This window comes from Notothenia rossii (genome assembly GCF_949606895.1).
Source record: "Notothenia rossii genome assembly, chromosome: 8".
NCBI lineage: Eukaryota > Metazoa > Chordata > Actinopteri > Perciformes > Nototheniidae > Notothenia > Notothenia rossii.
This window is the reverse complement of record NC_136906.1, coordinates 81,925,609-81,939,916: the sequence shown is the minus strand read 5'-3', so window position 1 is coordinate 81,939,916 and position 14,308 is coordinate 81,925,609. Positions and strand designations below refer to the sequence as shown.

Sequence of the window (14,308 nt, the reverse complement as noted above, 5' to 3'; positions counted from 1 at the left end):
CCCACAGTTTGGAGGAACCGACCGCCAAGCACCGGAAGCTGGACCCGGGGAGGAGGCCCTCCGATGGCGGGTCAAATTTGATGATACCGCAGCTGGCTGGACACTAGCCGTAGAAGAACACCTGGGCGGGACCAGGCATGTCCCTCTTTGCAGACAAGCATATGTGCTCCCAGGAGCAGAGTCAATCCCACAGTTTGGAGGAACCGACCGCCAAGCACCGGAAGCTGGACCCGGGGAGGAGGCCCTCCGATGGCGGGTCAAAGTTGATGATACCGCAGCTGGCTGGACACTAGCCGTAGAAGAACACCTGGGCGGGACCAGGCATGTCCCTCTTTGCAGACAAGCATATGTGCTCCCAGGAGCAGAGTCAAACCCGCAGTTTGGAAGAACCGACCGCCAGAGCACCGGCACGAAGCCGGGCCGGCGGAGGCCTTCCGATGGCGGGTCACGTTTGCCATTCGATCAATGTCTTTGCAGACAAGCATATATGTGGTTGTTACGCAGGATCAAATAGGTAGTTTGATGAAGTAGGGTCCTGTGCCCGGAGCAAGGCCAATTGCTGAATGCCGCAGCCGACTAAGGCCGCTATGCCACAGTGGAGGATGAGAGAAAGAGGTGTTTGTTTTGCATTCCGCGGCAAAGAGGGGAGGTGGAACTTCCACCCCGCTACGGAACCTGTGGTGGGACCCCTGAGTCAGACGGTTCGTCTTGGAAACGCTTCCTATCGGTCGGCCTGGGAGGTAAGAGACACGCAGGGTAACGGACACGCAGGGTTACCCCCACGCAGCCCACGCAACACGGAGGAGGCAGGGGAGTCTGGTACCCGGAGGCGCATGGCCGCAACACCGCACTGGAGTCAGGGTTTCGAGTTTTTCGAGCCAGGTCCCAGTGAACGCAAGACTCCAGCAGGAGCCTCCAGCAGACCCCCCCGACGTTTCCCTCGTCCCTCCCGGCCATCAGAGTCGAACCCGCAGTTCGGAGGAACCGACCGCCAGAGCACCGGCACGAGGCCGGGCCGGCGGAGGCCCTCCGATGGCGGGTCGCGTTTGCCATTCGATCAGTGAGAAATCAGAAGAGGAAGGGGGAAGAAAAAAGACTAACTTGTCTTTTTGGAGAACCATCAAAAATGGGTGAAAATGAAAAAATGTATCCGAGAATAGTGCCCCATAAGGCGGGTAAAGTCCCCTGTCAACTCCCCTCACCTTCCTCCACACTCTGAAAAAGTCAGAGTTATTTTTTGGAGAACCATCAAAAATGGGTGAAAATGAAAAAATGTATCCGAGAATAGTGCCCCATAAGGCGGGTAAAGTCCCCTGTCAACTCCCCTCACCTTCCTCCACACTCTGAAAAAGTCAGAGTTATTTTTTGGAGAACCATCAAAAAGGGCTAAAAGTGTTGAAATGTATCCGAGAATAGAGCCCCATAAGGCGGGTAAAGTCCCCTGTCAACTCCCCTCACCTTCCTCCACACTCTGAAAAAGTCAGAGTTATTTTTTGGAGAACCATCAAAAAGGGCTAAAAGTGTTGAAATGTATCCGAGAATAGTGCCCCATAAGGCGGGTAAAGTCCCCTGTCAACTCCCCTCACCTTCCTCCACACTCTGAAAAAGTCAGAGTTATTTTTTGGAGAACCATCAAAAAGGGCTAAAAGTGTTGAAATGTATCCGAGAATAGTGCCCCATAAGGCGGGTAAAGTCCCCTGTCAACTCCCCTCACCTTCCTCCACACTCTGAAAAAGTCAGAGTTATTTTTTGGAGAACCATCAAAAAGGGCTAAAAGTGTTGAAATGTATCCGAGAATAGTGCCCCATAAGGCGGATTGAGTCCCCTGTCAACTCCCCTTACCTTCCTCCACACTCTGAAAAAGTCAGAGTTATTTTTTGGAGAACCATCAAAAAGGGCTAAAAGTGTTGAAATGTATCCGAGAATAGTGCCCCATAAGGCGGATAAAGTCCCCTGTCAACTCCCCTCACCTTCCTCCAGAGCCCAGTTCAAAAACTTTAAGTTTGGTAAGAACCATGCTGGGGGGTCTCCAGGCAACAAAATGTATCCGAGCCAAAGTGCACATACAGCGGATGAATTCCTCCATGAAGTTACACAGCCGTTTTTTTTCTGAGTCCTCTCAAAAACCGGGTTTCCGATTTCGTGCAGAAGGTAGCTTGTAAAACATGAACGGTTTTTTACAACGGAGGAGGGGAAGTCTGGATTCCCCTCTCCGTTGTACCTTGCAACGGGGGAGGGGAAAAGTGTTCGGCGCTTCGTCCCGAAGCGCCGAACACTTTTCCCCTTCTCCAATTCTCAGATCCCCTCTCCCATGTAATTTTAAAAGTTCATTTTTTGATTATTTTAACATATAATTGACCGTTTTCTTTCATTTTTTTTTCATTCCACGGGTGGGGGCCTATGGCAGGCTGCCTATGAGCTCCCAAATTTGGCCCGGATCATCTGGGATTTGTGGGATAAGCTCCATAAACTGACAAAGTCATCCAAATATGTCGCTTTTATAGCCCAAAGATATATCATGCAAATACATTAAAAGAGTAAAAGGTACGATTGTGCTCGGCATTAACCGGAATTTGATTTATATAGCCCCCAAAAAATGATTAAAAATCATTTTCGTGGGGAAAAGTGTTAAAACGCCTGATTAAAGCATTTGCGGGACACCAGCGAGCTCCAGACTATGTGCATTGTGTCGGGGACCCTGGAGAACGATAAGACCCATCATTTAAATGCCAAAAACACCATTAAAAGTCACTTTTAGGGGCAAAAAACAGCCTCTGTCCACTTCGTTAACAAACTGATGGGCAAATGGACAAAAGTGTGATTAAAGCATTTGCGGGACCCCAGCGAGCTCCAGACTAGTTGCATTGTGTCGGGGACCCTCCACAAGGATAAGACCCATCATTTAAATACAAAAAACACCATTAAAAGTCACTTTTAGGGGCAAAAAACAGCCTCTGTCCACTTCGTTAACAAACTGATAGGCAAATGGACAGAAGGGGGAACACGGCCCAGCCGCTGCTCCGCTGCTCCAGACTATGTGCATTGTGTCGGGGAGCCAGGTCAAACCCCTCCATGCACACCGCCAGAACCAGAACCTCACGACCCTGGTGACCTTAAAGGTGTTTGTCTTTGTTTGTTTTTGTACTCCACATAGACAGGCAGGTGTTCAGCACCACGGACGGAGCGGGCCCGCTGCTGCTGCTGCTGGAAGGTGGAACACTTTGAGTCTTTTTATTTTCTCTTTTCTCCCTGCTCCTGCACACACCTTTTGTTCCCCTCCTCTGCCTTACACATCCTCCCACGCTCGAGCACTCCTCACTCGGACTAAACCCCTCCATGCACACCGCCAGAACCAGAACCTCACGACCCTGGTGACCTTAAAGGTGTTGTCTTTGTTTGTTTTTGTATTCCACATAGACAGGCTGGGGTTCAGCACCACGCACAGAGCCTACCCGCTACCTCCAGGGCGCATCACCACATTTTACAAGCCAGGGAAGGTGCATGGATCCTGGGTAAACATTGATTAAGTGTTTTTAAATGTGTGGAACAGTGTTTTGTCACTTTCAAAACTCTCCTGTCATTGACCGGAGAATTTGGGTCGATGTTGTATTCAATCTGGCCATTAATATTCCAGTGAGACGAAGTACGTACATTGACCGGAGTGATCCCATGTTAATGTTGTCCAAATACCGGAACATTCCCTAACCCTAACCCTCACACCAGATACTGACTGGTTTTCGGACCCCCCCAGACCCCCCCAATAAAGCAAAACTGCACGTTTCAGAGTGGCCTTTTATTGTGGCCAGCCTAAGGCACACCTGTGCAATAATCATGCTGTCTAATCAGCATCTTGATATGCCACACCTGTGAGGTGGGATGGATTATCTCGGCAAAGGAGAAGTGCTCACTATCACAGATTTTTTCAGATTTGTGAACAATATTAGAGAGAAATGGTTATTTTGTGTAAATAGAAAATGTTTTAGATCTTTGAGTTCATCTCATGAAAAATGGGAGCAAAAACAAAAGTGTTGCGTTTATATTTTTGTTCAGTGTAATTAGATAACTTGATGCAAAAACTAAGTTTGAACAAGGGTGTAATTATGTTTTAGAAAATATGCTCAACCAATCGGTCGAATTGGCCTTTTATGGTAAACTAGCAATACGAGTTTTTCAGAGTTTCAGAGATGTTTTCCAATAAAATATGGTAAATAAATGGCTAGATTCATGGTAATATTACTAAATCTAGCACTGCCTGATGAGTCTCAGAGTGAAAGAGTGATAATCATTGATATAGCACCTTTCCTGCTTGGCATTCAGCCCAAAGTTGCACACAGATCCAGGCCAGTGGTTTCCTGTTAGGCCAGCACAGTGAGATGAGTATAATGATTGGAAACCTTCTCAGAGAGTTTGTGGCCATCAAGATCTAATGCGGGAAAATGACTCAGTGACACTGTTTTCTTTTCTTTGGGTATCGTAAAAAGTCTTCAGTCATCCTATCTCGTATAAAATCGTTAACAGGAAGTAATTCACGGTTCTTTATAAAAGTAAATATGTTACCTTGTTTTATTTTCTTTGGGAATCATAAAAAGTCAAGTAGGCATCTTATCAGTCATTATAGCTGCACAATGAAAGGATACATCTTTTCATGGAAGTAGGTCACTATTGTTTACAACAATACATATTTCACCTTATTAGTCTGGAGCGTATGATCTGTTATCTGCTCTTCCTTCAGTCAGAGAGCACTGCATTGATCCCCAACACTCCACACCCTGAAACAACATCACAAATCAGAATCTGGTTTTCTTAGCAGGTTTTATCACACTTTATTTCTCTGATAACTCTAGTTTGTTGTTTATCTTGAAAACAGCAGGAAAGAATAAACCATCCAAGTGGGAAGGCGTATAGTGTTAAGCCAAAGAGAGAGAATGAAAGAAGATTTTAAAGTGAGCTACTTGCAGCATTTAGAATTTGCAGCGTTTCATCTACAGTTGCAACCAAAACAATTCAACCCCCTTTGCACATTAGGTTTATTGAAACATTTTTTTAATATTTGTCAGCTGTTTGCAATAAACACATTTGAGAAGAACTGTTTCAACAGAAAATGTTACTTGACATGACTGCAGTCTCAAACTGATTGAACCCCCTGTCTCAAGCACACCTGGTGGACATAATCAAGGGCTCCATGAGTTCAGATGTGCTTGAGACAGAACACATAAATACCTGGATTGGCTAGGGGTTTGTTGAGAGTGACGTTTGATTGAATGTTATAAATATGGTCAAAGTCAAACAAATTGTCCAAAAAGTCCAGAGAAGAGATCAGTGCCTTGAACAAACAGGGAAAAGGATCAAAAGAGATGCTCTTAGTGTAACGACTGAACTGGAGGCCACGGCCCACGAGGAACGGACTAAGACCCCTCAGGAGCGCTGCCAGAAGCTGGTGTCTGGATATGCATCACGTTTGCAGCAGGTCAAAACAGCAAAAGGTGCTCTACTAAGTACTGGAGATGCTTGCCATGAAGGGCTTGAATCATTTTGAGACTGCAGTCGCCATTAAAGCAGTATTTTCTGTTGAATTTGGATAAAAACACTTGATATTAGTTTCATTGAATGACTTTGTGTTATTTGATTATTGCAAACAGCTGAACAATGTTACATTTAGCCAATAGACCTAATGTGCAATGGGGGTTGAACACTTGTGATTGTAACTGTATGCAGCGCTTTGTTTATTTATGTTTTGTCAATTGGTGAAGATGTTTCTTCATCTGCATGTGTCTCGGGCACATTTGTGTTTTTTATTTGTTCTCTTTAGAAAGATAGATGGATAGATAGATAGATAGATAGATAGATAGATAGATAGATAGATAGATAGATAGATAGATAGATAGATAGATAGATAGATAGATAGATAGATAGATAGATTGATAGATAGATTGATAGATAGATAGATAGATAGATAGATAGATAGATAGATAGATAGATAGATAGAGAGATAGAGAGATAGAGAGATAGATAGATAGATAGATAGAAAGATAGATAGATAGATAGATAGATAGATAGATAGATAGATAGATAGATAGATAGATAGATAGATGGATAGATGGATAGATAGATAGATAGATAGATAGATAGATAGATAGATAGATAGATAGATAGATAGATAGATAGATAGATAGATAGATAGATAGATAGATAGATAGATAGATAGATAGATCTTTAATTTGTCATTGTACAGGTACAACAAAATTACAATGAACTCAAGGTGCCAACACGCAACAACAAGACAATATGAAAACAAGAAATGGGACTTACATAGACATGACAGGGAATATGTACATAAATAAATAATACATTCAATTACACGATTACATGGTTTTTAAACTGCAGTGCGTTTCCCCTGGTGGAAATGTGTTGGGCTGCTGTTGTGTTTTGCACCTGTCGGCCTCCATAGGAATAAGGTTGACTTTAAAAAGTGCATAAAATACAAGTGAGACATTTTGTGGGATTTGTTTGTGGGGAAAATCAGAATCAGAATCCCTGAAACAGCACGATGACTTGATGATGGAAACCTTCACAGAGAGTTTGTGGCTATTCAGATCTAATGCGGGGAAATGACTCACGATACTGTTTTTTTTGGGAATCATAAAAAGTCATCTAGAATAACATGTTTTACAGGAAGTAATTCACTGTTCTTTATCAAAGTAAATAAGTGACCTTGAAAGCCATTTCTCCCTCATCTGTTATCTGCTCTGTCTTCAGTCAGAGAGCTCAGCACGCCTTGCTTCTCCCAACACTCCCTTTGACTCTGCATCATAAATCTGAATCTAATCCAGCAACTTCCTTTGGGATGTTTCATTGTAGTTCATCTCTGGGATTACTGTAGTTCTTGTTACTTTATTTTACAATTCTAAGCATGAAGCATTGTCCCAGCTGAAGCCGAGCAGCCTCTGTTCTCTGAGAAAACTCTGAAACGCATTTAAAACATTTAAAGCTCACAGAGAGCGAGAGCTTTTGGAACAGCGTGATTTGAGTTCTGTGTGCTTAATGGCATTGGTGGAACATAGATTCAGATAAGTAGAAGTACTAATACCACACTGTAAAATACTCCATTACAAAGAAACAAGTGTTACATCCAGGATGGTGCTTAAGACAGCGAAATGAAGTCTGATCAGGAACATGTAGTTAAAGAAGAAGTAAAACAGTCATTCCAGAATAAAAATTGCTTTTTTTAAAAGCAGCAAATCTTTACTTTTGAGAATCGGCACCCAAAAAATGAACTATTATAAATAAATGTTCTGTCAACCCACTCGCTGTGAAAAAGAACACGTGAGGATAGATGAATCTAGAATAAACATCATATTTAGAAAATTCTCTTTTGTGTGTAAAAATGTAAATCCATAAAGTTACGAGTAACTAAAGCTGTAAAACAACGGAAGTGCAATGTTTCACTTGTGATGGTCGTGCAGTAGAATATAAAGAGAAACAGAAAGAAATACTCAATTCAATTCCAATACCTCAAATGTGTACTTAAGTAGAGTCATGGAGGAAATGTACTTAGTTACTTTCCACAGCATATGAGAAAGATGAAACCCTAACTGAACATGTGGAGGCTTTTTTTATCCAGCTCTTACACTTTAGAGGATTTCAACATTGGAATGAGATCTGCAGCAGTGTCTGCTAATAGACAGCAGGATGCTGGTGTAGCGCATTCAAACTAAATGATTATTATGATCTTTATTGGGTTCCTGATAGAAGTTAAACACAAGATCAAAATTGTGCAGATAAGTCATGACTATGGTTTTATTCAGATGCACTCACACCTCACACATTTCTCTGTGTTGTATATAGGGTTGCACAATTCAGGGAATTTTCAACGATGGAAACTTTCCATGGAAATTAACGGGAATTTTCAAAATTGAAACTTACATATAGTTGGGGAAAGTATAATTTAGCTTAATCCTAAAACAAACAGATGCCATTCAAGCAAGGCAAGGCAAGGCAAGGCAAGGCAAGGCAAGGCAAGGCAAGGCAAGGCAAGACAAGGCAAGGCAAGGCAAGACAAGGCAAGGCCTTTAAAACAAATCCAGAGTTACGTGTTTCTGTACTTCCTCTAAGAAGAAAGGACAGTAACAGAAGAGCTCTGTGGCTTCAGGCTTGATCGCCGTTCAAATGACAGTTTGAATGATCTCAATGGGAATGGTTAGCGTATCATATGCACGCTAAATCGGACTTCTGCGTATCTATTTTACGCATTTCCAAAGTCGTGTCATTTGACTGTGAGACTGGGTTGGTGCCTACAGGAGGCTCCATTTAGAAAAGAGTGAGGGGGTAGAGAGCTCCTGGCCTTGGGACACTGGTGAAAGGAACATTCCCAGCAGCCAGACTTCAGAGGACACCCTGCCTCTACTTTTATCAGAAGGAAGTATTATTGTGTGTTCATAAACGTGTGTGAGCTCTAACAGACAATAACACATGATATTCTTCCATCAATGATTGAGGTAATGATGTGAAGAAAGATAAGCCGCTGGAGCCTTACAGGAACGACCAACAGACTTTAGACCTGTAGCTCTTGATGGGGGGGGGGGAGGTAGTTTGATTGCTGCAAAACTAAGTTCAAAATCTGCCATTAAAAAGCCTAAATCTACTGTACATCAAAAATAGCATTTTGTGGAATGCTTTTGCAATACGATGTGTAATATGTGGTCATGCCAATAAAGCCCCTTTGTTTTGTCATGTATTTTAGTTGATTCAAAATTGATCCTAAATAAAAAGAAACAGGTTGGACTGCTCTGCTGAGTAAGTTTCTTGGTTCTCCATAGTAGGGCTGAAACATTGGGGCTGCATCCTTTACAGCGCCAAATATGAATGCAATAATATCCTGTGTGTGATGCATTAACACAGAGGCCATTCCTCCGGAGAACACATGATGAATACGTTCATACACAGGATACTTCAAGTATATGTTGCTGCTTGTACTTCTGTATTTCACCTCAGTATAGTTTAGAATAGTATAGTCATTTTTCAAATATAATAGCACAACACACACCTGACACACACACACTTTGAGTGTTGGTATTGGGCCCGGTTTGATTTGGTTAACCCATTAACCTGAGCTCACAACAACACTGCAGGGCAAACTGCTGACCTGCTGCAGTCAGGAAACAGATCAGAGTTATGGTTCATATCTTTATGGGCTCACTGCATGTTCCCGCAGACCGGACTGAGTCACAGACAAACACTCCACCCGCCCACATGAGCTGTGTGTTTCAGGTGTGTGTATAAAGAGCAGGGAGGCCTGATCCTCATCACTGCATCACTCAGCTGACTCCTGAAAAACTTCTCCTCACATTTACCTGACAGGTAAGACACCTGCTGTGTTTCTGTTCCTCAGTGAAGCTCGTGGTTCTGCTCTCCCTCCGGATCTTCATCTGCACTTTGTTCTTCTCCACACAGAACAACCAGTTGCTCATAACCATGAAGATTGTCGTGGTCCTCTCAGTCCTCCTCTGTTCTGCATTTGCAGGTCAGCTTTAGACAGAACGCACACACCATCACACATGTGCTCATGATGAGTCCTCAGCACACGACCCTGTGAGGGAGGAGAGTAACTAGGGCACTAATGTTACTGACAGTGTTGTGTTTTATTCTGCAGCTCCAGCTGAACACAAAGAGAAGGCTCCAGGTCAGTACTGAAGGCCTTTGCTTTGGAACACACACACAGTCCTAAATGTTTCTCACACCAACATGAATGTGATTTATCCACAGAAGCAGCGGTGGCTGCCCTGATGGAGCAGATGGTTCCTGCACCTGGTTAGTGTCCTCTTTTTATTTCAGGTTTCACCTCCTGCAATCTGACAGCCATGTTAGAAAGTCAACTAAATAATGGATCAAAACAGAAGAAGATAGTTGTGTTGGATTAGAATCCAAGGACACATGTTGACATACAGCAGTTCCCTTTGCAGGACGGAGCAGTCAACAACTACAGCTGCTCTGGTTCATGATATCTAAGCATCACAGGCAGGCTCCTGGAGAGGAGCTCTGTAGAATCCAGCTGTTACTGACTTTATATATCTGACATACCAGAGAACATTTGGGTTATTTTCCTTCAGATTCTGTCAAGTTAAATAGTGAGCTGTGGACACTGAAAGATAAAAGTAACCATCATAATTCAAGACTGAATGTCAAATTGTGGCATACGGGAAACTTGGAAGTGTAACCTGTATGTACTTTCACGCTTACAGCATTATTGGAGGTACAGAAATGTTCCCATCAGCCTCAGCTGTGTGTTAGATTTATAATGTTAGTAAAATACCTTAACAGGCAAACTAAAATGGTTATCGTGGTGAAAATGCATGCTGAACATCAGTATGTTAGCATTGTGGTTCTGAGCGTGTTAACATGCTAACGTTAGCATGTGGGTTCCACCTCATAGAGCCTATGTCTAGTTCATCTTGTGTCCGTTTGATGATATTATGTTTTTCCGTACATCCTTAGGTTAAGTAGTTGTGATTCAATGTAGCTGATGTGAAATACTTTGTCATTGTTTCAGAGATGGAGGCCGAGATGAAGAAAGTTGAGGAAGAGTCTGTTCCAGAGGATTCTGTCCCTGTTCCCAGAGACGGTAAGACTCACGTCCCTCTGTAGATATACTGTGTCTGCTCATAGTAAAGGGCTACATGTACATCATCAGTTATACTTGATCTACAGTTCCACATATTGTTGTTGCCTATTAGAAACAATATTCATTTTAATAAAGACCTTTTTAAACAGCAATATACACAATATTACGGATCCCCCTAGGGGACATGGAGAAGAAAAATTAAATTATTTGAACAAAATAAAATAAAATATGTAAAAATAAAAAGTTCTCCATGTCCTAGGGGCTCTGAGTGTTCTCTTGAGGTGTCTCCACTTATGTGAAACCCTTTATAGATACAGTCTATGTGTGGGACCCGTGCCTATTGCCAAGCACTGATGTTATATCTTTATATTTAAGGCCAAGCTCAAAGTAAAATCGATGAAGCGCTCCATTGTTGTGGTTTCTGTGTTGCCGAACTGACCAGGAAGTACATTGAGCTAAATGAAAAGTATTGCGAGATCTCTCCATGTCCCCTAGGGGGCTCCGTACAATATGAACTAAATGTGACCAAAATGTGATAACCATATATAAATACTTGCATATATTTTAAACAATACATCTGATCATTGTGTTCTCTCTTTCTCTGCAGCACCGGTGTTGGAGGAGGCAGCAGCACCTGAATGTAAGAACCACAAAACACTTTTAATATTCCCTTTTTTCCCCTTCATGATTGTCATGGCAAGAAATATGGTACAATTTAAAAAGAAGATTAAATAAAAGTCAAACACCTCTCTCGAAATATCCTGCCATATAGAGTTTGAGGGAAATGAGTAACAGCATGACTTGTTGGAAGCCCCACAGCAGTATGTTTGCATGTTAGGCTAATAACTATAACCTGCTAGCTCTTACTCCCCTGCTAACTGTTCTGTGAACACATGAGGTCCACGCAGACTGAAGCTGGTGTCAGTGGAGCAGCTGTGTGTGCAGCAGGCTGAACAGAGTGTGTTTCAGTCAGTGAAAGCTCTCTCTTCTCTGTGTGTCTGCAGCTCGCTTTAACTACTGTCCTGACGGCTGGTACAGCCACAACTCTCGCTGCTTCATCGTCAGCAACACAGCCAGCACCTGGTTCAGTGCTGAGGTAACACTACTGCAACACTTCACTGTGTTATCGAGAGCAGGCAGACACATTGAACTTGTATGAGGCTTTAAAAGTAGATCTGTGTTGTTCCCAGGGCCGTGGGAAGTAGGGGTGCTGAGGGTGCTGCAGCACCCCCTGGTGGAGGACAGGGGATCTGCACTTCCACAAGATTAAATACAAATATAATTTAAAAAAAAATGAATTTTCAGCCTTGACGTAACAACATTCATAATTAAGTAAAGATAACACCCTTTTCACCCCGGTTACATTTTCCATTTGCCCCGTACGATGGGCGCTGTAAGTGATGAAAGTGGGGGATGTTGGCTTATCAGGCGCCCGCAGCTCACAGCCAGCGTGAGAGAGAGATAGATAGAGAGAGGGGGTGCACCTGTACCGGCGGGGAATGTTGTTAGCTTCTGCTGCGCTAACGGATATAAGAAGCTCTTTCTACAATAATGTGGAGGGAGAGTTCTGTCCTGTCAGACTGAGAGGCTCAGTGAGGTAAAGGACTCTTGAGTGTTTAGATATTTCACTTTAGTCTAAGTTATCTCAGTGGGTCTCAAACGTTTTGATCACAATTTATGTAAACAAATATTTCCAAGGCACTCCCTTATAATTATTAGGATAAATAAAAACAGGTTTGAAATCATTCCAATGTATACTATAGGACAGTAAACCAAAAATATCGTTTAAAACTGGAGAGATTTAAAAATATGCATAAATAAATGTTAACTGATAAAATAAGATATAAATTAACCACAAAAATAAAACAAGTTAGCCTACATTTATTTGTTATTTGCTATGGTAGGTTATTGGTTATGTTCACATACTTATTTGATTATTAAAAGGCAAACCAATCTTTTTCATATGGGTGTTTAGAGTTGTATCCCCTAGATCAGTCTCTAGTAATTGGGTGCTCAAAGTGCACCAGATTGAAGCATTTTACTTTAAAATGTTAAAAACAATCTTCCCCGGGGGGGGGGCACCCCCGGACCCCCTAGAGGATGTGAATTCCACCCCCCAATTAAAACATGTTCAATGTTCATGCAATACTAAATAGTATACATTTGAAGCCTTTTTATATAAGCTGTCCACCATGTCAATATGTTTCTCTGTTTGTAGCTTTTGTAGAGGTTTTTCATTGCCAGCTAAAATCTTGCCTATAGCAGCAAATTGGTCAAAACCGGCCCTGGTGTCATCCCCACAGCACCCCCCATTTGAAACATGTTCCCACGGCTATGGTTGTTCCTGTCATCTTTCATATCCATTCCATTCTTTAAGGAAGTAAATGAAGACATTAAATCACACAGCTGTTTATCTGCATGTCCACAAAGAACCCTATGTGCCCCCTCTGTCCCACAGGAGCACTGCACCGGCCTGGGGGCCCACCTGGCCTCGGCCACCAACCCCAGAGAGTACGCTTTCCTGCAGGAGATCACAAAGAGATCCGGTCTGAGCAACGCATGGCTGGGAGGCTTCAGGCTGCAGGTCTGTTTTTTAGAAAGAAATACCAGCAGCTAGTCCAGGACCTGGTCTAGAGGGGGTCCTAGAGAACAGCAGAACAGATAAAGAGACTGCAACGACACCTCCTTACAGCCATGCTCTTTGTGTTTCAGAGCCGCTGGATGTGGATTGATAGTCAGGGCTTATACTACACCAACTGGTACTCCCAGTCCTCCTCCAGCAGCTACCCCTGCATGTACTTAACCACCGGCAGTAAGTACACCTGTTTGATCTGACTGGTTACTGAGTATAAAACCTAGTTGTAAATGTTGCTGTTGTGTTAATTAAGTTTAATTAACTGTATGCTAAGGTGGTGCCTGGCTCTTTGTTCAAAAAAGGCAGCCTCATCAATGAATGTAAAATATGAATGCTGTGATATTGTAATATTTGTCTGTCCAGCTGGGAATGTATATATCAATAGAGTTGTGAGAGATGTGTATGTTGTACCTGGGTTCCTGTATTGATTTCACAGAGTAGATATCTGTATTTATGTGTCCTGACAGGAGACACTGCTTAGATCATAGCGAGCATGACATTCTTTGTGTCCTTTCTGCTGATTAACTCTGGATAGGAAAAACAAGTGATATAACAGTGAACATTGTGGAGCATCTCTTGTTAAATAACATATTTATTGAACACTTTTGTTTTTCCTTAACTTTCAGATGGTTGGTGTAACACCCAGTGCACCAGTAGCCTGCGCTTCATCTGCTCCAAGAATCCTTTCACCTGTTAACTTACAGGCTGAACATCTGGGCTCTGTTTCTGTTTGAAGCCAACCCATATCTTACTGAATGTATCATTGTGTATTCTTCACTGTTCTTTAATAAAAACCAGTAAGAATGGGATATTGTGTGATCTTTATTTTAGTGCTTGGTTTAAATGTTGTTGAAGATGAATGGTTATTAATCCCAGAGTAAGTGGACTCAATAGTCCTGGGTCACAGATAGAAATGTAACAAAACAATTCAAATAATGTCCTGTGAACCAGCTCAGAATTAATGCTATGACCCTGATTTAGGTGCTATACAAAGTATGATAAATCACAAGGAGCTAATGGCTGCGAAACATACAGATCACAAAGGTCAGAAGTGG

The 14,308-nt window shown here is 42.5% G+C and overlaps 2 protein-coding genes across 2 annotated transcripts in view; one reads left to right on the top strand and one right to left on the bottom strand.

The window, feature by feature from the left end:
- Window positions 1-14,308, bottom strand: part of LOC307016974 (NLR family CARD domain-containing protein 3-like) — a 76,003-nt gene that overhangs the window by 30,103 nt on the left and 31,592 nt on the right. The gene's annotated exons all lie outside the window — the stretch shown is intronic.
- Window positions 9,269-14,062, top strand: LOC307016995 (ladderlectin-like). The gene is made up of 10 exons (XM_079646411.1): window positions 9,269-9,357; window positions 9,451-9,520; window positions 9,650-9,679; window positions 9,763-9,807; window positions 10,547-10,618; window positions 11,226-11,258; window positions 11,623-11,714; window positions 13,077-13,202; window positions 13,331-13,430; window positions 13,880-14,062. The coding sequence occupies exons 2-10, from the start codon at window positions 9,472-9,474 to the stop codon at window positions 13,948-13,950; spliced, it is 618 nt and encodes a 205-aa protein (XP_079502537.1). The 5' UTR covers window positions 9,269-9,357; window positions 9,451-9,471; the 3' UTR covers window positions 13,951-14,062.

Bases quoted from the DNA above. Each gene is read 5' to 3' on its own strand.
- LOC307016995 (XM_079646411.1), top strand. From the start codon at position 9,472: ATGAAGATTGTCGTGGTCCTCTCAGTCCTCCTCTGTTCTGCATTTGCA. The intron at 9,521-9,649 runs GTCAGCTTTAGA...TTTATTCTGCAG, and splicing joins CCTCTGTTCTGCATTTGCAG to CTCCAGCTGAACACAAAGAG. The intron at 10,619-11,225 runs GTAAGACTCACG...CTTTCTCTGCAG, and splicing joins TGTCCCTGTTCCCAGAGACG to CACCGGTGTTGGAGGAGGCA.